The sequence below is a fragment of the Myotis yumanensis genome, unplaced genomic scaffold (genome assembly GCF_028538775.1).
Source record: "Myotis yumanensis isolate MYYU_CA2020_CCGP unplaced genomic scaffold, mMyoYum1.0.hap1 SCAF_10, whole genome shotgun sequence".
Taxonomy (NCBI): Eukaryota; Metazoa; Chordata; class Mammalia; order Chiroptera; family Vespertilionidae; genus Myotis; species Myotis yumanensis.
Window position 1 is genome coordinate 29,827,193 of NW_027223761.1, and position 20,915 is coordinate 29,848,107.

The following is a 20,915-nucleotide window of genomic DNA, read 5'->3' on the forward strand; positions in this document are numbered from 1 at the left end:
TCCAGGCTCGATCTGTATGTGAGGAATTCATTCTTCCACTGACCAAAACACAGTTAGCTTCCCTACGTGTTTATCTAAGTGGTGCAAAAGCGGTAAGCGGGTGCCTCTAAACAGGCAACGCGCGCATCTGTGGCGATGAGCACCATGTGCTGAGTGATAACGTGTATCCAAGGCAGCTCCAGTCCGAGTCGTGTGCGCCTGCGCGGCTTCGTGAGTGCCTAGAAACCAGTAACTAAAACCCCCTGCCCGCCATCTGCCGGTTCTGCTGCTGGAGCACCGCCGTCTCAGACCTGAGCGTCCACCCGGGATACACAACGAACCCAGGCCCGGTAGGTAAACCCACTTCCTCGCTTTCCCCACCCGGAGCTCGCTCGGAGGACCGAGATTGTCAGCTACACTCAGGGGCCGCTAGAAAGGGGCGCTCTGCCATAGCCACACCCCACAGTTTACTGGGTCGCGTCTCCTTGGTCGATGAAGGACTTGGTCCCGCCCCTTTGAGCTGACGTCATTAGCCACGTACCACGTCTCTACGTGTCTCCAGCCTGAAAGCGGAAGTTACGCTAGGGACTCGCAGCGATGGACCTGTAAGGATATAGGCCATTTGGGGTAGGGGGCGGGCAGACCTCCTTGGACGGCGCCGGAAGTGGTCGTGCGGAGTAGAGCTAGGGAAGAAGCTGGCGAGCCAGCTCACTTGGCTGCAGCTGGCCGCCGGGGTAAGACGCCTTCTCCCTCCTCTCCGAGAGCCTGGCCCATTCTCTCCGATTCGGTCACCATGGATTTCAGGGAAATTCTCATGATAGCTTCTAAAGGACAAGGAACCAACAGCGTACCGGTAAGTAGCCGCTGGGACGCCCCTGAGATTCTAATTTTAAAGTTGGGAATGTGTATCGATCGGGCGGAACTTCGAGACATCCGCCTCTCGGCTCCGAGAGAGGAAAGACCTGAACAGCTTTGCTTACTTTTCTTGGGCATGTACTTCTGGGAACTCGGGGTGAAGAGGGGCTTGAGACGAGGCGGGACCCTCCCGGTGCGGGGCTTGGCCAGCCCAGGTCCCCCTGCAGCCAGGGCCGTGCGGGGTGGGTGCGTTACAGCTGCGAGGAGCTGGTGTGTGGAGTCGTGCCTGGCACACAGTGGAATCTAGCGCTTGTGTTTTCTGGCTTCGGTATAAACTTCTGCCCAGAGTGGGGAGCAAGTATGTGTATTGAAGAGTTCAGGGGTTTTAGAGACGTGGCCTGATAGCCTTTTGGCTGACTTCCCGCCGATTTTCGGGTCAAACATTTAGCGCTTTTCCCCGAACAGGTTCTTCTGATTTGTGGCCCCACCCACTTCACAAACGAAGTGATTAAGTTATCATTTCCCAAGGACCACTTTTTGTGTTGGAAAGAGACATGGAGCAGATTCCACGAAATCCTTGGCTAACTTAAGCATGGGTGAGCTAGTTTGGGCTTCCGTTTACTTGTGGCCTTCCAGGTTTGTCTTTGTTTGAAATCTAGGTCTCATTTGCTTGGCAATGTTTGCCAATTCGCTGGTACTCGCCGCGGTGGTGTAGGGCTTTTAAAATCGAAACGCTGAAATGGTAGAGAGTGCCTGGTTTGCGGGATTGTAACTGCTTTGCATAAGCTAATCATTTCTGGATCCTCAGATGGTCCCCACAAGACAGCTGTAAACCGGTAAATTGCATTGTGACACCTGCGGTTTGAGCACTGAGATGTAGAACTCAAACAGCTCTCTTTTAAAGTCAGTTCAGCTGGGATTTATTGCGCTCTCACTGCGGTCTGCATTTCGTAGAATTTTGTCTATATGTGTGTTTTTTCTCTCTTATACGTTTCTTGTCTTCTGATGCTGTCCCGTCTTTTGAAAACAGTGATCTGATGATAGTAAAATAACTGGTAAATAAAACTGATATCCATTCGTTTATTATCTGTCCCCACCATCTCCATCCCAAGTACTCTTACTATTCATTCCCTTCAGCCATGACTCATTAGCTATGCAGGTTGAAGTTCTGGGCTTAAACCTTTGAAACCTTGAACAACAGAATTATTTCCTACATCTGTAAATTTCCTAGACAAGTGAATACTGGATTTTGTAGTACTGGATCTTTGCATTAGGTCCAAATTTAATTCTAGATCTTCCTGAGTTTCAGTGTAGGTGAAAAATGGGTGGTAATATTATCGTTGATGCCCAGGAATAGTCTGTAGGAGAATTAAATAGTCTTTGAAACACACTCACACACACACACACACACACACACACACACACACACACAAATCTGTTTCACTTATTTATGCCTTCCTTCATTGGTTGATTCTTGTATGTGCTCTGATGGGGGATCAAACCCATAACTTTGGTGTATCAGGATGACACTCTAACCAACTGAGCTATCCAACCAGGACTTTTTTAAATTTATATACTTATTTTTAGAGAGAGAGAGAGATGAAGGGGGAGAAACATCAATTTGTTGTTCCACTTTTTTATGCATTCATTGATTGCTTCTTGTATGTGCCCTGACCTGGGATAGAGTATCAGGACCACGCTCTCACCCACTGAGCTACCCAGCCAGGGCCAAGAGTTGGTCATTTCTTATTCTAAAAACCATTAGCGTCTGAGAGAAAGGCAAGTGTTGCTAGAGCAGAAGCAGATTTCAGAATATGTGTAAATTTCAGAATATATGCATTATTTATTGACCTGCCTATGATTTGAATAAAGATTGGAAGCAGAAAGATAAACAGGTAAATTGGTGAGGTCATTTAAAATTTAATAGATGAATACAGGCATATATGTTATGAAAGCATGCTTTTCCCTACCCATCCCCCAAAAGCTAGTAAGCTTAAAAGTTGGTTTAGTTAGCAGCATTATAATCCTTATCTTTTTACACACAAGAGAAACTGATGTAGAGCAAGACTTTAAATTTAATCCGTGATCTTGCTTCAACTTGATTCACCTAATTATTCTAAGTTATATTCTTTTTTTTTTAAATATATTTTATTGATTTTTCACAGAGAGGAAGGGAGATGGATAGAGAACTAGAAACATCGATGAGTGAGAAACATCGATCAGCTGCCTCCTGCATGCCCCCCACTGGGGATGTGCCCGCAGCCAAGGTACATGCCCTTGGCCGGAATCGAACCTGGGACCCCTGAGTCCGCAGGCCGACGCTCTATCCACTGAGCCAAACCGGTTAGGGCTACGTTACATTCTTCATTAGCTTGACATCAAGTCTTTTGGAGCACACCATCAATGCAAACAATGTATACATAATAAGGCCCAGGAAAAAATTCTTTCTTTCTTTCTGCAGGATTCTTTATTATTTTATATTGTTGACACATGCCCCCCCTTTTATCTCTTTACCCATCTCCATCCAGCCCCTGCCCTCCCCCGCCACCATTACCACACTATTGTCTGTGTTTTTGGGTTATGCATATATGTTCTTTGGCTAATCTCTTCATCTTCTTTCATCCAATCTCTCCATCCCCCTTCCTCTGACTTCTGTCAGTCTGTTCCATGTAGCCATGCCTCTGGTTCTATTTTGTTTGTTAGTTTATTTTGTTCATTAGATTCCACCTATAAGTGGGATCATATGGTATTTCTCTTTCTCTGACTGGCTTTTTTTGCTTAGATAATAATCTCCAGGTTCTGCAGGATTCTTTTTTCTTTTAAGTCAACTGGAGAGACACATTTTTACAAAATACATATTTTTAAATTTTTGGAAACTTGTAAAATACATAGAATGTTAACATATACCTATATGCCCACACCTCACATTTAACATACATCAATATTTTGCCATATTTTTTAAAAAGATAATTTTATTGATTTTAGAGAGGAAGGGAGGGAGAAATAGAAACATCAATGATGAGAGAGAATCATTGATCGGCCACTTCCCATATGCCCCCCACTGGGGACCGAGCCCTCAACCTGGGCATGTGCCCTGACCAAGAATCGAACCGTGACCTCCTGGTTCATAGGTTGCCTGCTCAACCACTGAGCCATGCCGGCCAGGCGCCATATTCATATTATTTTAAAGAAATAAAGCCTAATTGATATGAAGTCTCCCAAGCCCTGTTTTCTTTTTTTCTTATTATTAAAACATATGGTACAGTGTAATCCAGGTTCTTGTGTGTGTGGTTGTTTTTTTGTTAATCCTCACCTAAGGATATTTTTCCATTGATTTTTTTAATCCTTTTTTTTTTTTTTTTTTGTTCATTGATTTTTAGAGTGTGTGTAAGGGAGGGGGAGAGATACACAGAGAGAAACATTGATGTGGTTGCCTCCCACACGCACCTCTGTGGATCAAGCCTGCAACCACAGCAACTGACATACATGCCCTTGTCTGGAATCAAATCCAAGACCCTTCAGTCTGTAGGTGGACACTCTATCCACTGAGCCAAATTGGCTAAGGCAGTACAGATTCTTATAAAACAAATGTCCTTGTAAGCCACCGTCCAAATCAAGAAACATTTCAAGCCACATACACACACCCAGCTTGACATAAACTTGGTTGATTGATTGATGTTCTAGAACCAGATCTTTGCCATAATGGGCAGTGACATCATCATCCCTCTCTAGTGCATGATTCGTTTTTCCTTTTTAGCCATCTTCTTCCCTATCTTCCATTTGGATCCTGTCAGACTTGATGTTCAGATTTAGTCTTCATAGTTCGTATGGCAGACCTTTACTACAGGAAGATATCACTAGCATTGATTAGAATGAAATCCAAGGGAGGCTAAAATCTAAAACACCTGTACAGCCACTTCCAACTCTTTGCAGGGCTTTATTTTTAAGAGGTGTCTGTTGTCATCTGACTTGAGAATTAATGAACATTTATTTCCCCATGGGACATCTTTCTTTTTTCTGTTGTTTTCTTTTTAAACGAACTAGTTATTTTTATAATGTTTTAGTTAAAACAAAGAAAGGATTGCATCATGCCTAGAAATATTTGGCACACTATATTTCCCAGTGGGAATCTGAATGCAGAATAACAGCTGATCAAGGTGATGTAACCAGTCATTGTCATTAGCTCTGCTTATATTTAAACAAGAAAAGACATTTTTTGTAACCTTATACTTAAGATTTTTCCCCCTGCCTTCCTCTAGCAAAAACAAAGCATTTGTCTTGTTTTGATAGAATAGTAGAGCTTAGATTATGGATTCTTCTAGGTTTCAAGGAGCTATATTTAATGGCTTGTAGTGCATGAGACAGGTTACATGATCTTTCTCACAGTGAGATTGTGAACATCATCTCAGACAAGATAATAGTCGCTCTGATGTGACCCTCAAACCAAAAAGTAAAGGGGAAGCCTTCATTTGGTGCCAGATATATAAGGATTTGGGGGGCTATGGCTCCTTGAGAAAAATAGAGGTACTGAAAATGGAGCCCAGGAACTCTAACTGGGATGGCAGTTACAGATGTCTTCAGGAGCTAGATATTGTAAATTCTTGAAGTAGTCTAGATATAAAATGATCAGTGACAAAGCGCCACATATTCCAAAGAAACCCACTATATATTACAGTAGTTATATTTCCTTTTAAAGAACAGTATGAGCCCTGGCCGGTTTGGTTCATTGGTTAGAGCACTGGCCCTCGGTCCGAAGGAGCATAGGTTCCATCCCTAGCCCCAGTTCAGGGCACCTGCAGGAGGCAGCCTATTGCTCTCTCTCTCGCTCGCGCTCTCTCTCTCTCTCTCTCTCTCTCCCTCCCCCACTCCTTCACTCCCTCCCTTCTCTCTAAAAATCAATGGAAAACATATCCTTTGGTGAGGATTAATAAATAAATAAATAAATAAATAAATAAATAGTATGCGCCAACAATAAAGTTTCTACAAACTATCACTTTGTAAAACTTGATCTATAATCTTTGTAACTGCATTGCTCCCTATTCTTGGATCTGAAGATGACTTTTCCAGTGCCTAGAAATATAGATTTCTAGCCTAGAGCTATACTTCTCAACCAGTATTTTAGTGAAAGGGTCTTTTTTTTTCTTAAGCCTCAACTGAGAATATGTTGTTATTGATTTGAGAGAGAGAAACATTAATCAGTATTGCTTCCCATATGTGAACGGCTGGGATCAAGCCCCAACCTAAGTAAGTGCCCTGACCAGGAATGGAACCTGCAGCCTTTTGGTGTGCGAGGTGATGTTCCAACCAACTGAGCTACCTGGCCAGGGCTAGGGAAAGGGCCTTTTAGAAACCAACATCCCCACAGAAATTATTTCTCTTCCTCATCATTACCTAGATAATCTCTTTCTGAATAATAATAGCAATAGCAATGAACATTTACTAGTATAGTGCTTACTCTGTGCTAGGCATTATATACATATTAATTAATTTAACCATTATAATAACCATATAAGGAAAGTTGTTTTATAGATGAGACCCAGAGAGATGTAGAAACCAGCGTCACACAGCTAATAAAGTGACAAGGCTAGTAATGGCAGAGCAGAGAATCTAATCCAGACGGACTGGCTGCAGAGTTCATTCTGTGGAAAGAACTGTGTTGAATGAGGAAAGTGTGTCATCTATACAGCCTGGACCACTGCACCCATCCAGATCCCTATCCAACTCCAGGCTAATGGGAGAGATATTTAAAGACCAAATCGACAGCATTTGAAACTGGTGAATAGTGAAAATTTTGGCCTGTTAGGGAGAGTGCCATCATGGTTAACAGAATCAGTCTGAGAGTGAGGGAAGAGAAAGGTCAGTGGTGGACCTGTTTGAGGTAATGGTACTGTCCAAGAGGTAGGTGGAAATTAGGGAATGGCATTTAAGATTGAGGTTAGAGCTAGAGATATAAATGTTGGAATTAAATTAGAAGTGAGGCATGTTGTAGTGGGAACACTTTTGGACCTGCCTGAGACCTAGATGCTAATTCAGACTCTGTCTGCTACAAATTGGAAATACATGGTTGTCCTTCCTGGGGCATTTCTTTATTTTTATACCTTTAATATATTTTTATTGATTTCAGAGAAGGAGGAATAGGGAGAGAGAGATGGAAATATCAATGATGAGAGAGAATCATTGATCAGCTGCCTCCTGCATGCCCCCTGCTGGGGATCAAGCCTGCATGTGTCCTTGACCAGAATTGAACCCAGGACTCTTTAGTCTTCAGGCCAATGTTCCATCCACTGAGCCAAACCAGCTAGGGCTTCCTGGGGCATTTCTAACATAGAGGTTGGACTAGAGGCTCTGAAGTACCTATCTGATATTTCATTTTATAATCAGGTATATTATAAACAAAATAATAGTAAATTTTACATGTAATGCCATAGCAATCCTGAATAGCAACTTTTTGGTTTTATACAGGTTTCATATGCACAATCCTACAGCACATCATCTGTATACTGTATGGTGTGTTCACCACCCAGGTCAAGTCTCCATTCATCACTATTTATCCCCCCTAAACCCTCCTCCACCTTCCCACCCCACCCCCAATTTTCTTAATATGACCGTGACAGTATAGTCCAGGGGTCCTCAAACTTTTTAAACAGGGGGCCAGTTCACTGTCCCTCAGACCGTTGGAGGGCCGGACTATAGTTTAAAAAAAAAACTATGAACAAATTCCTATGCACACTGCACATATCTTATTTTGAAGTAAAAAAACAAAACGGAAACACATACAATATTTGTATTTGCATGTGGCCTGTGGGCCGTAGTTTGAGGACCCCTGGTAGTCTCAATGCAAGGAACACATATGTTTTAAAGTGACTTAGTGTGTTCTAAGTCTGTTGGCTTTAAAATTATAAACCTTGGCAAAATCTCCGATACTGTTTTTAAATGGTATAAGCTTCACTGTTGTGGATCATTCATTGGGGTCCAGCAAATGACTGAGTTGGCTTGCAGTATAATGAAATGGATATGCTTAGGATGAAAGAAACTCTGGTCCAGCTGCTTTTCATGAAGCTGAAATAATGAAGAGCCTGGTGAGTTGAATCAGATTCAGTATTGGTGGGAGCATCTTGATGTGCTGCTGCTAGAGTTAAATGTGACCATCTGATATAGGGGAAAGTGCCAAGCAGTTCTGCCTTATAACTAGAATATGTTGTAATTCCAGCTTGAGGCTTTCTTCAACATTTTTATTGTGATATAATCCACATAGCATAAAACCCACCCATTTAATGTGTAAAAGTCATAGAGTTGTGCATCCATCACCAATATCTGATTCCAGAACATTTTCATCTTCCTCAAAAATAATTCCTTACCTTTTAAGCAGTCATTTCTCCCCCATTCCCTTTTCCACTCAGCCCTGGCAACTACTAATCTACTGTATGGGTTTGCCAATTCTGAACATTTCATATAAATAAAATCATATACTCAGTGTAACATTACATAGTGATAGATATCATAAAATAAGGTAAAATGATTAGGCCTTAAATAAGTGTTTATACAAAGTATATAAGATTTTCTTAAGTTTTGAAAACCCCCATAAATTTTTACTTGACTCTCTTAAGTTTGAAAATAGACACCTTCAAAGGCCAAGAGAATACCTTTTGGAGAATGCTTTCAAAGCTGGTTCCTAACATCCTTGAACTGAAAAATTATAATTATTTCTCTGGCTTAACTAATTAAGAGATAATTAGTTTCTATGCCCATTAATGCTTCAACAAGGGTATCATTTTAATTCTTTTGGAGTAAAAGCAGAATATCCTAGAAGTTAAAAAAATGACAATTATATAAGTAAATTTAAATGATGGTAATGTAATTTTATTCTGTAGTCAATGTTGACTTTTCTATTAACTTATATGAAGTGGAGAGGGGCATTGCTCAGATAAAAACTTTGAAAGAAAAAAATATACAATATGTGGCTTTGATGGTCAGTTTTATGCTAGCTTTATGAATTCCTTTTTAAATTTTTGTTTATTGATTGATGAGAGACATCTATTTGTTCCACTTACTTAAGCATTCATTGGTTGATTCTTGTGAGTGCCCTGACAAGAGATCGAACCCGCAACCTTAGCGTATCAGGAATCAGCTAAGCTACACAGCTAGCGCAGGATTTTTTTTCTTAGTGAATCTGAGTTCCTGAAAATCCCCTCCTTGTTTCTTCCTTGTGCTCTGCCTTTTCTGTATTTAAGTTCCTAGTTTGTGTTTCCTAAAGTGCTGTATATATAGCTTTGGCTCTACCATGATTTTAAACTGATGCACAAATACTTTTTATTCTAATAGTTATTTTTTTAAATAGTTACATATTGTGATATAATTTGGAAAAATATAACTAGCCTTCTAACCTGTCATTTCATAGATATTATTACTTGAGGTAAAGCTGTAATATTAAGTCATGGTATTAAGTCTACATATTTTCTTAAAATTACTTTACCTATAATAATAAAAGCATAATATGCTAATTAGACCAGACAGCCAAACGACCTTCCGGACGTCATTCCCAACGAAGCCGTGGAGGCAGGGGCCAAGGCAGAGGCGGTTAGGGGTGATCAGGCAGGCATGCAGAGTGGTTAGGGGCAATCAGGCAGTCAGGCAAGTAGTTGAACCACTGAGTTAGGGGCAATCAGGCAGGCAGGCAGAGGGATTAAAGGCAATCAGGCAGGCAGGCAGGCAGAATGGTTAGGGGCAATCAGGCAGGCAGGCAGGTGAGTGGTTAGGAGCCAGCGGTCCTGGATTGAGAGGGTGCAGGCCAGGCTGAGGGACCCCCTTCTTCCCCTCCCCCCTCCCGTGCACGAATTTCATGCACCGGGCCTCTAGTAAATAATGATACAGATGGTATACTGAAAAGAGAAAAATCATGAATATGGTATGAGAATGTCTGAAGCTTGGTAAACACTGTGTTAAATTGTGCCCATTGACATTGTTTTCCTTTTGGGTACCTCTATTCAGTGAAGAGTCACTTTGCTACTAGTCATAATCCCATTACCTATCCCAAGTCCCAGGTTAAGAAGAAAGATGTTTATATCCTGAAACCAGGTTAGGAAGAGCTCATTGTTATAATATCTAGATAACAAACCAATCCTATTTTAAATAATTAACGCTGCCCTGGCTGGTGTGGCACAGTTGGCTGGAGCATTGTCCCATACCCCAAAGGTGGCAGGTTCGATTCCGATCAAGGTTCCATCTCATCAGGGCACATTGGGAGGCAACAGATCAATGTTTCTGTCTCACATCAGTGTTTCTCGCTCTCCCCTCTCCTTTCCTCTCTCTAAAAATCAATTTTAAAAAAAAAATTTCTAAAAATAAATAAATGAATTAACACTAACCTGTATATTGGCATTTTTCTGTGGGAAACACTGTATATAAGCTTTGATTTGGCAGACAAATCTATTCTTGTAAACCAGGACAATTTTATATACCTAGTTGGGTAAACAATGTGCTCCTTCCCTTAAGTCTCTCTTTACCTCTCCTTTTCTCCTTAAGTGGATTGGGGATAAGGATTATTATTATTATTATTATTATATTTATTTATTTATTTATTTATTTATTTATTTATTTATTTATTTATTTATTTATTTATTTATTTATTTATTTATTTATTTATTTTAAGGATCTCATTATGACTCAGCCAAGGGGACTAGGAAAGAACTCTGGATGCTCTTGGGATTTCTCTGTCAGGGATGTGTCAGTTCTCAGCATTGTTATTATGCAGGATTTTCAGGTTGGTTAGGGCCTGCTTCCTTGGCCAGTTGCTTCTAGACTGACTTAGCTGGAACTTCAGCCTGTTTCAAGATGCCTTCTATTTGACAGCCATATGGTAAGCATGGATCCTTTGGCTTTCCTCCAGGAATTTCATACCCACTTTAGGAATTACTTTTTGGTTCCTATGTATCTGAATTTGTTCTCAGAGTTAGTGTTTCGTTTTTAACTGATACATTCTTATCAATGGATAAGAATGTCATCTGCTTAATAAGACAAATGAGGGAGGGCACTTGAAACATCTTTCCTAGCCTATACATTTAATGTGGGATAGTCCTAGAGATGAATCATCTCAGTCTGAGTTACTAGCTGTTTATCACACTTCTTTAATGATAGTTACTTATAAAATGGAAATGTTTTTCTTTTCACAGTTCAAATTAACAATATTCTAGTGTTAGTCATTTCCTGATGCGGTTACTTAAAAAATGAAGCCCAGAGAAATGTCATCTGTGCCAGGATAATGTTAGCACTTTTTGGGTGGTCAGAGTAAAATCTGTGTTTCATGTTGTAGGCAAAACTATGTAGCCATGTGTCCCTATTAGAAAATCAGCTGGAGTAGGGTATTTAGGAAAGAATATAGGTGTGAGTAGTAGTTTTTTCTGCTTGTTTGAAAAGTTGGACTTGAAATGCTTAATTCTGAAGAAGGCTGATTTTTAAAAAATGTATATTGATTGGTGATGGCAATCTTTAGTCTACTCATTCAAATGTTAATCTCTTTTAGAAACAATGTCACAGATACACCCAGAAATTACGTTCTACCCGCTACTTTTCTGGGAATCCCTTAGCCTAGTTAAGTTGACACAAAAAATTAACCATCACAGTTCACAGTACACTGTTGCCTGAAATTGGGTCTCTCTTCTGAAAGGGGGCTCACAGGCTGTCATGGAGCCCCAGCCGAAGATGCCTAATAGTTCTATTTTTTTATGAACCTTCACCTCCAGGAAGGCCTCATTGTATGGAGAAGGCTGATTTTTTAAAATCAGAATTTTAAAGCAGTGTGTTCTAAGTGGTGATTTTTTTTTTTTTCCCAGCCTGGACTGAATTTCTCATTTATGCATTATTTGGGATGTTACAGAAAAACTGCACATAAAATTAGTCATATTTAGCCTGAACCTTTATGGCTAAGCTTTAATGTGGGTTATTTGATGTCTTAATTATTCAGAATAGGTATTTCAGTCAATACTTAAACCTCTCTATTGCTTGCCACAGTGCCTTACACCTAATAGACAATATATTTTTTTTTTTTTTTTTTTTTTTTTTTTTTTTTTTAAACATTTTCTCATTGATTTTTCACAGAGAGGAAGGGAGAGGGACAGAGAGCCAGAAACATCGATGAGAGAGAAACATCGACCAGCTGCCTCCTGCACACCTCCCACTGGGGGTGTGCCCGCAACCAAGGCACATGCCCCCGACCGGAATCGAACCCGGGACCCCTCAGTCCGCAGGCCGACGCTCTATCCACTGAGCCAAACCGGCCTGGCTAGACAATATATTTTTAAAGTTGAATTGATTATAACTTTTACTTTTTTTTTTTTTGTAGAAAAGGTATAGTTTGGCAGTGGGTCCTGCCAAAAAAGACCCAAAAGTTAAGGGTGTCCAGTCAGCAGCTGTACAAGCTTTTCTCAGAAGAAAAGAGGAGGAGCTCAGACGAAAAGGTACGTTATCTCTAGCCTTATTCTCAATTTTATTTTGTTGTTGGTTTTTTTGTTCTGTTTGTTAGTCTTCCGGTGAGGATATTTTTTTCATTGATTTTAGGGAGACTGGGAAGGAGAGAGGAACATTGATGCGAGAGAGTCAGATCAATTGGTTGCCTTCCATGAGGGATACAATCTGAAATTCAAGTAGTACGTCCCTTGACCGGAATCAAACCCGCCATCCTTCTGTGCGTGGGCAGTCTAACTACTGAGCCACGCCGGCCAGGACTTATCTCAATTTTAAAGTCTTCTACCTTCACAGCTAGCTTATACTTAACCAATGGATATTCGTAATAACATAACAGGCTAATGGATTTGTTGCGCATGTGTATGACTCAACTGTATTTATTTATAGCAGTATATACGTTGTGTGTTTTTATTGATTTCAGAGAGGAAGGGAGAGATAGAAACTTCAATGATGAGAATCATTGTTCAGCTGCCTCCTGCACGCCCCCTACTGGGGATCAAGCCCACAACCTGGGCATGTGCTCTGACCGGGAATCAAACCATGACCTCCTGGTTCATAGGTCAACACTCTACCACTGAGCCACACCAATCGGGTCATGTTCTTGCATTGATCATTTGTATGGGTGTTATCTTTTATTCCCCCTTAAATAAAAGCTTTTTGGGAAAAGCGATATCTTCTGAATCTGCTTCTAGCCTATTTTGTATTTTAATTTTTTGGTTATTGTTAAAAGTATTATCTAAAAAATTTAAATAGAGGCAATTTTTGAAAACTAGTAAACTCAAGAAGTAATTTTACTTCATGAGAAGGAAACTGATTTAATAAGTTTAAGTATTCATTGATTCTAATAACTATTAAATTGGTACTAATGTTCCCTTAACTTGGTATATTTGGTATGAATTATTTTCTATATTTAAAGTTAAAAGTCAAGTCTCTCGCTTAGTCATATAGAAAAACCCATATGTAACGCACTCATTGTATTCAGATGACTCAACTAATACTCATTCAAATGACTTTCTCATTTGATTCCTAGATGTCTTCAAACTGTATTGATTTTTGTGTGTGTGCTTTTTAAATATATTTTTATTGATTTCAGAGAGGAAGGGAGCGGGAGAGAGAGAGAGAGAGAAAGAAACATCAATGATGAGAATCATTGATCAGCTGCCTCCTGCACGCCCCCTACCTGAGATCGAGCCCGCAGCCCAGACATGTGCCCCGACCAGGAATGGAACTGTGACCTCCTGATTCATAGGTCAATGCTGAACCACTGAGCCACGCCGGCCAGGCTGTATTGGTGTTTTTTATTGTTGTTTTTTGTTAATCCTCACTGGAGGATATTTTTTCCATTGATTTTAAAGAAAGTGGAAGGGACAGGGAAGGGGAGAGGGGGGAGAGGAAAACATCGATGTGAGCCACATTAATTGTTTGCCTCCTGTGTGTGCCCCAACTGGAGCAGGTAATCTGCAACTCAGGTACATGCCCTTGACCAGATTCGAACCCATGACCCTTCAGTTTGGACCGACGCTCTAATCACGGAGCCACGCCAGCCAGGGCCAAACTATATCGTTTCAAACTACATGTTGCTTATGTTTTGGCCACCAACTGATTGCTTATAAACATACTGTTATCTTGAGACCATAAAATATGTTCTTTTTTGTCCCTTTTAGCCTTAGAGGAAAAAAGGAGAAAAGAAGAACTAGTGAAAAAGCGAATTGAGTTAAAACATGACAAGAAAGCAAGAGCTATGGCCAAGAGGACAAAGGACAATTTTTATGGTTACAATGGGGTTCCTGTTGAGGAAAAGTCAAAGAAAAGACAGGCAATGGAAAGCCATGGTCAGGGAACAGACCAAGAGTATGAGATGGAAGAAGAGGAAGAATTCTTAGAATACAATCAAGCAGCATCAGAGCAGGAGTATGAAGAAGAGCAAGAACCTCCTCCCAAAGTTGAAAGTAAACCAAAGGTCCCCCTTAAAAGTGCCCCACCACTCATGAACTTCACTGACTTACTCAGGCTGGCTGAGAAAAAGCAGTACGAACCAGTGGAAATCAAGGTGGTGAAGAAAACAGAAGAGCGGCCTATGACTGCACAAGAACTTAGGGAGCGAGAATTTCTTGAACGAAGGCATAGGAAAAAGAAACCTGAGGCAGATGCAAGACTACCTCCAACCAAAAAGGCACCCTCTCAGACAGAAAGTATGGGCACAAAACCTAGCAGAGTTTCTGGGAACAAGCATCCTTCTTCCAAGGGTACTCCCCTTCCTCGTGATGAGAAGAAATCCAGACCCAGCGCAGCTAATGAGAAACATTTAGGTTTGTTTTCATCCAAATCCATGCCAGGAGAGAGGACCAAAGCAGGATCTAGCAACTGCTCCCAACCCTCGCTTCGGAAGGACCATGACAGGCCCGTTTTCAATGGGGCTGGAAAGACCCACTCGAGCACCTATTCACCAAGTGTTCCAAAGACTTCTGCTAAAGGGATGCAGAAATCTGTTACTGAGCACAAAGCCAAAAAATCTCCTCCCCACCCTAGCCATTCCAGACCTGGACCTGTGGTCACCCCACATAAGGCTAAGAGTCCAGGTGTCAAGCAGCCAGGCAGCAGTTCCAGCCCAGCTCCTGGGCGGCCCAGCACAGTGAGTGTTCGGCCTACAGTTAGTTCTGGCTCCGTGCCCAAGCGCCAGGATGGCAGCTCCAGCTCAGGACCTGAGCGATCAGTCAGTGGGACCAAGAGGCCAGCCAGTGACTCAAATCCTCCTAGAAGGACAGGTGGCTCTGGACGACCCATCAGTGGCTCAGGTGGTTCTGGGAAGTCAGTGGTCAGCTCTGGTGGCCCTGGGCGGCCTGTGCACAGTCCACATGACCGACGACCAATGAGTGGCTCAGTGCCCCCCGGGCGGTCAGTCAGTGGCCCGGGGCGTACAGTAAGTGGCTCAGTTCCAGCTGGACGGACTGTCAGTAGTTCAGGCCCTGGAAGACCAGTGAGCAGTTTGGGACCTGGGCGAATAGTTAGTAGCTCAGGTCCCCCCCATAAGCCCAAATGCACTGTTGTCTCAGAAACAATATCTTCTAAGAATATCATTACCCGGCCCAGCAATGGACAGATGAATGGAATGAAGCCTTCCTTGGCTGGCTACAGATCTGCCCAAGGTAAAATTGCCCCTCCCTAAGAGTTTCTACTTGTCACTAGGAAATTGGAAAACACCCCTTTTAAAAATATAACCAGGGACCCTGTAATCCTTCTATGTACCCTTTAATGTATTCGTATGTTGACAGAATCCTGGTTTGTTTGTGTGTGTTTTTTGTATGTGCCCGAGAATTCCTTTAGTGATCATAGCTTGGAAAAGTCTTTAGAAAGAGATTTATCTAGGTCCTCTGTGTTTATCCCAGTAATGTCTCCAAGTTTAATAACCTTAGCTCTGTGATTTGTAAGACAGTGAGTGTATATGCCTAAATCGTTCAACATTGGTTCTCCACCGAGAATGATTTTGATCCCTAGTGAACATTTGGCAATGTCTAGAGATATTTTTGATTGACACAACTGGGGATGGGATGCTACATAGCATCTGTTAGACAGAAGGCGGAAATGCTGCTATTATCCTACAATGCACAGGACAGTTTCCTCATAACAAAGAATTATCCGGCCCAATATGTCAGTAATGCCGAAGCTGAGAAAGAAGCTTTGAGCTAATGAGACAAGCCATGCATATTAAAACTTTAGAAGAACAAAAGGAGTGTCTGTAATCCAGGACAAGAAAGCAGTCTCCAGATGCTGGTCTATTGGTCGGTGTCAGTCTTTTGCTAAAATTTTAATCAGTCTTTTGGAAAAATGACAAAAATAAGGATAATATAGTGAATTTTTCCTAAAGTCAAACTTTACTCAGTTTGAACAGTTACCCATAATTCTGAGAATCTTTCCTACTTTATTGGACTTTTTATAAATGTAAGGACATTAATGGTGATAATAGATAGTAGATTGTTACCTATGGTGTCTTGTTTTTGCAAAATTAAAAGTTAGTGATCCTATAGCTATTTGTAATTTTTTTAATGTTGCCAATTTAAGTCCAGAAGAATGGAAACTACTAAGCTAGAAAATGTAAGACACAATAAATCCTGGGATATACAGGAATTCTATTCCTTGTGGATACCGTAAAGCATCAGGGATGATGGAGGAATGACTCCATGCCATGCACTAGCTTGCTGGCTCAGGTTTTTGAGAAGACCATCTTAATGACTTCTCAAAATGTCAGTTTACATAGAACTTTGTTGAAACTATTATTATTTTGGGGGGGAGCGGGGGACTATTTCAAGTTTTAATGCTCTTATAAATAATGGCTTTTCTATTCTTAGGTCCTCAAAGGCTTCCCTTCCCTAGTGGTTACAAAAGACAGCGAGACTATGAAGAGGAGGAAGATGAGGACTATGACTCTGAAATGGAAGATTTTATCGAAGATGAAGGAGAATCTCAGGAAGAAATATCCAAGCACATTCGTGAAATCTTTGGCTATGACCGAAAAAAGTAAGGCCAAAGAAGATTTATATATATACTTTTCATCTTGAATAACTCATGCAAAGAGAAAAAATAAACATTAATAGTTGAGGTATTGAATGCTATTCTTAGCTAGGAATTCTTCTATGATTTAGCTTTACTTCTTTAGTATTTATTATTTAAGAATTAACTCAGAATTATTTGTGTAGCTCTTTGCATGAGTGCCAAAAACTATCCCCCCTTTTTTTTTAAAATATAATTTATTGATTTTTACAGAGAGGAAGGGGAGAGGGATAGAGAGTTAGAAACATCGATGAGAGAGAAACATTGATCAGCTGCCTCCTGCACACTCCTACTGGGGATGTGCCTGCAACCAAGGTACATGCCCTTGACCGGAATCGAACCTGGGACCCTTGAGTCCGCAGGCTGACGCTCTATCCACTGAGCCAAACCGGTTAGGGCAACTATCCCCTTTTTAAAAGTTTTCTTTAAGATGTATATTTAATGTGAGTAAAGCACTGTGGTATGGTAGAAAACAGATTGGCTTTGAAATCAGAAAGCCATCCACAAAGCTATGTTGAAAGCTGATCTGACACCTGCTTTTCTTTGGTGTAAAGAACTTTGCTACTCAAAAGTGTGGTTCCCTGGACCAACAGCATTGGTATCACCTGGAAGCTTGTTAGAAATGCAGGCTCTCAGGCCCCACTTCAGATTTACTGAGTCCAAATCAGCTTTATAAGGTTCCCAGGTGATATGCACATTAAAGTTTGAGAAGCAGAGGAAAGATCAGGGTTTGAGTGGAAGTTCCACCACTTGTTAGCTAGGTAAACTTGAGTAAGTTATTTTATGTAAAATGATATTTGGAAGGATTAAATGAAGTAGTATGTGTATAGAACAGAAAGGTTGTACCACATTAGTTAAGCTATGTATTCTTGGTCAAGCCATTAACCTATGTGCTTCAGTCTCTGTTCTAAAAGTCCTTCCCTACCTCATGATGGTCATAAAGTTCAAATGAAATATATACAAAATAATTTTCACATATATTGTGCTTTCAGGATTTTAATATAACCTATCACGTAAGTAGAGGTGAGTTGAGTAAGCATTTGATTGATACCTTCATCAGCATTAGATTCAGGAATAGTTGCCTCTGGGAGTAATAAGGGCTCATTTAATTTGTCTTTACTTCAGAAATCCACCTCTACCCATCCTTTGCTCCCCTATTCCCTGCCAAGTGAGGAGGAGGAACCCTAAGTGTGTTTGATTTAGTTGTAAAGATGTTGCTTTTAAAAACAGCAGGATTTAGTTCCTTTAGAGAATTGAATTTTTGTTATTTTTTTAAACAATTTTGATTCCCTCTCTTCAGATACAAAGATGAAAGTGATTATGCCTTACGTTACATGGAGAGTAGTTGGAAAGAACAGCAGAAGGAAGAAGCAAAGAGGTAAGCAAAAAACTTACATTTGTGTTGGCATGTCCTAAAAACTCCTATTTGCTGCTTCTAGTTGTACCATTGGGAACAGGGGCTTTGGGCCACACAATTCTGAATTCCAGTCCTGCTTACTTGTGGGGCTTTAGACAAATTCCTTAGCTTTTCTAATTCTTGTTTTCTTGTTTGTAAAATGAGAATATACTGTTTTTACTGCTTGGGGTATTGTGAGGATTAAGATAATGTTGACACATTGCCTAGGGCAGTGCCTCATCCATGTAGGCACATAACAACTGTTTGGAGCCACCTCTGATCCCAGCATAGCATGGTCTTGGTTTTTTTGTTCCCCATCCTGATTCCCTTTGACATCAGACACATCTCAGTCTTGCCTAACCTGTGCCACTGCTGGCCTCAGGGACCTGATGAGGGATATTAAATTCCCTCTGTCTGATTCCCGTTTGGCTACCTGGTAATGAAAATTTCTTGGGTAGAGGTAACCAATGATTACTAGTACTTTGTTTATAGCATTTACTTGGTGAAATAATTGACTTCAGTCTCAACCTAGAACATTAAACCTTAAACCTTTTTCTCCCTCTTGCCCTTCCTTGTCCTGTGACTAGGTATCAAGCTAAAGTGTTGGTAAGGGACAAGCATGGAATGTTATGTTATTTTTGTATAAGTATTTTTTTTTTTTACTTTATTACTTTAAGAGGAAAATAAAATTTTGAGGTGGTGAGGTCTTTTTTAAAAATATATTTTTTTATTGATTTTAGGGAGGGGGAGAGATAGAAACATCAATGAGAGAGAATCATTGATCGGCTGCCTCCTGCACACCCCCTACTGGGAATCAAACCATGACTTCCTGGATCATAGGTCGATGCTTAAACCACTGAGCCACAGCAGGCAAGCTGTGAGGTCTTTTTTCCACTATAATTTGAGGCAATGGCATGGCTCTTGGTAGTAATTTTGAGTACATACTACATTCCATCTGAGCTCTCAGTGGAAATTTCATTCTTGCTTTTTAAAGAAAGTAGAATCTTTGTCCTACCCTATATAAGCAGCTGGCTTATGCGGGGGCGGCAGAGCAGATTTTTGTGGATGACCTGCTGCTCTCCCATACTACCAGCAGTATTGGAATAAACAGTCCTTTTCTGAAAAGAAAAGAAGGGAAGGGAAAGCAATTTCATGTACATATATTGACAAATACCATTTTTTCTTTTCCTTTTTTGACAGTTTAAGACTAGGTATGCAAGAGGACTTAGAGGAAATGAGACGGGAGGAAGAAGCAATGAAATGCCGAAAGGTCAAGAAGCTGAAAAGACGTTAGCTGCTGCTTTTATTTATTTTTGTGAAACTCTGGAGACACTCTACTGCAAAGAAGTCCTGCCTTCGGACTGAAGAAGCCCATTCTCATTTTAGATTTTTACTTGGGTCCTCAAGGACAAGGAATGGATATTGTATATTTTGAGCATAAAGTATTTTCAAATACTTTCCGGGGTGAAATCTGTAGTGCAGATGACATAATGCCCAGTGAGTGCTGTTAGGAAGTTAACTGCTCACAGGTGCCGGCCTTGATCCTGAAGAGCTGTGCACTCTAAAGTGGGCCCACTCAACAGTCAGCCAATCTTCTTTTGTTCCTTTGCTATTTTAAAAAGGAAAAAAGATTGCTTCTTGACTTCCATAATTCTGTTGATGGGTGAGTAGGGCAATGGCTGGCTCCCAATCAAACTTATTTTGTCTTTTTATGAGGAATCTGGCCCTTCCATGAATGTTGCCAGCAATAAAGTGACCTGTTCTAATCTATATGTTTGGATTGAGAACTTGAAAATGTAGAGTAGGCTTTATAATTATATGGATGTCATCTCTGTGACTTTGAAGTAAAAAGTAGAATAAATTATATTGTATTCTATATTCATGGATTGGATGCTGAGCATTCTTATTCACTGATTTAGGTGATTAGGCAACTAACCAAAAAAATTTCAATTTAAAAAACAAGCTATGCCATTTGGTATAAGAATATTCTTTTCCAAGTTTTCCTTTCAGATTTATTGTAAAATAGACAATGTTACTGTGCTGAATTTTATCTAAAAAGTCATTTTATATTGAAGAAAAAATATTTTATTCAAAGATTAGAGTTGAAAGAGTAATAGCTTAAAAAATAAGCAAGTGACACGTGAGGCGACCCTTACTCCTCCATTATGAAGATACTTTGGAATCCAAGGTGCCCTTGTATCTCTTGATGTTAATGACTTTGCATTTTTATCTTTAAATTCCTTAGCAATTAATGGCAAAAACCAAAAACTAAATTCATGTGTATCAAGAGCACCACTGCCTCTTTTTACTCATATTGCACTTTTATTTCAAACTATGCACTGTGAAGAGATTGTTTCCCCAAGTTGAAAAGGATGTTTCCTGCTACTGGTGGTGTCCTGGGCTGTGGAACTTGCTTCCTTACCTTTCTTCAAGTCCTCTCTATAGACTTGAGCTCTCTTAAGCCTCAAATGCAAGCAATTCTCAGTCTGACTTAGGTTCTAGCTGGAGAGAAGCTAAGTCTCAAGGAAAGTCAGTGACATAAAATGATGATAGAGAGCACTTGTCCTTGATGCTAAATGTGGAAGGTTGGGGACAGAGGGACAAAAGCTTACAGAACACTTATACAATAAAGGTTGTGGCTACTTTAGGCTGTTGGTTGGTAGTAAAGGTTGTCCTA

General features: G+C 40.6%; 1 protein-coding gene across 1 annotated transcript; it reads left to right on the forward strand.

Moving 5' to 3' along the window:
* Window positions 1–569: 569 nt before the first annotated feature.
* On the forward strand, window positions 570–20,120 carry SPTY2D1 (SPT2 chromatin protein domain containing 1). Its single transcript, XM_070428173.1, has 6 exons — window positions 570–832; window positions 12,173–12,287; window positions 13,959–15,440; window positions 16,641–16,809; window positions 18,143–18,220; window positions 19,439–20,120. The coding sequence occupies exons 1-6, from the start codon at window positions 773–775 to the stop codon at window positions 19,530–19,532; spliced, it is 1,998 nt and encodes a 665-aa protein (XP_070284274.1). The 5' UTR covers window positions 570–772; the 3' UTR covers window positions 19,533–20,120.
* Window positions 20,121–20,915: the final 795 nt, after the last annotated feature.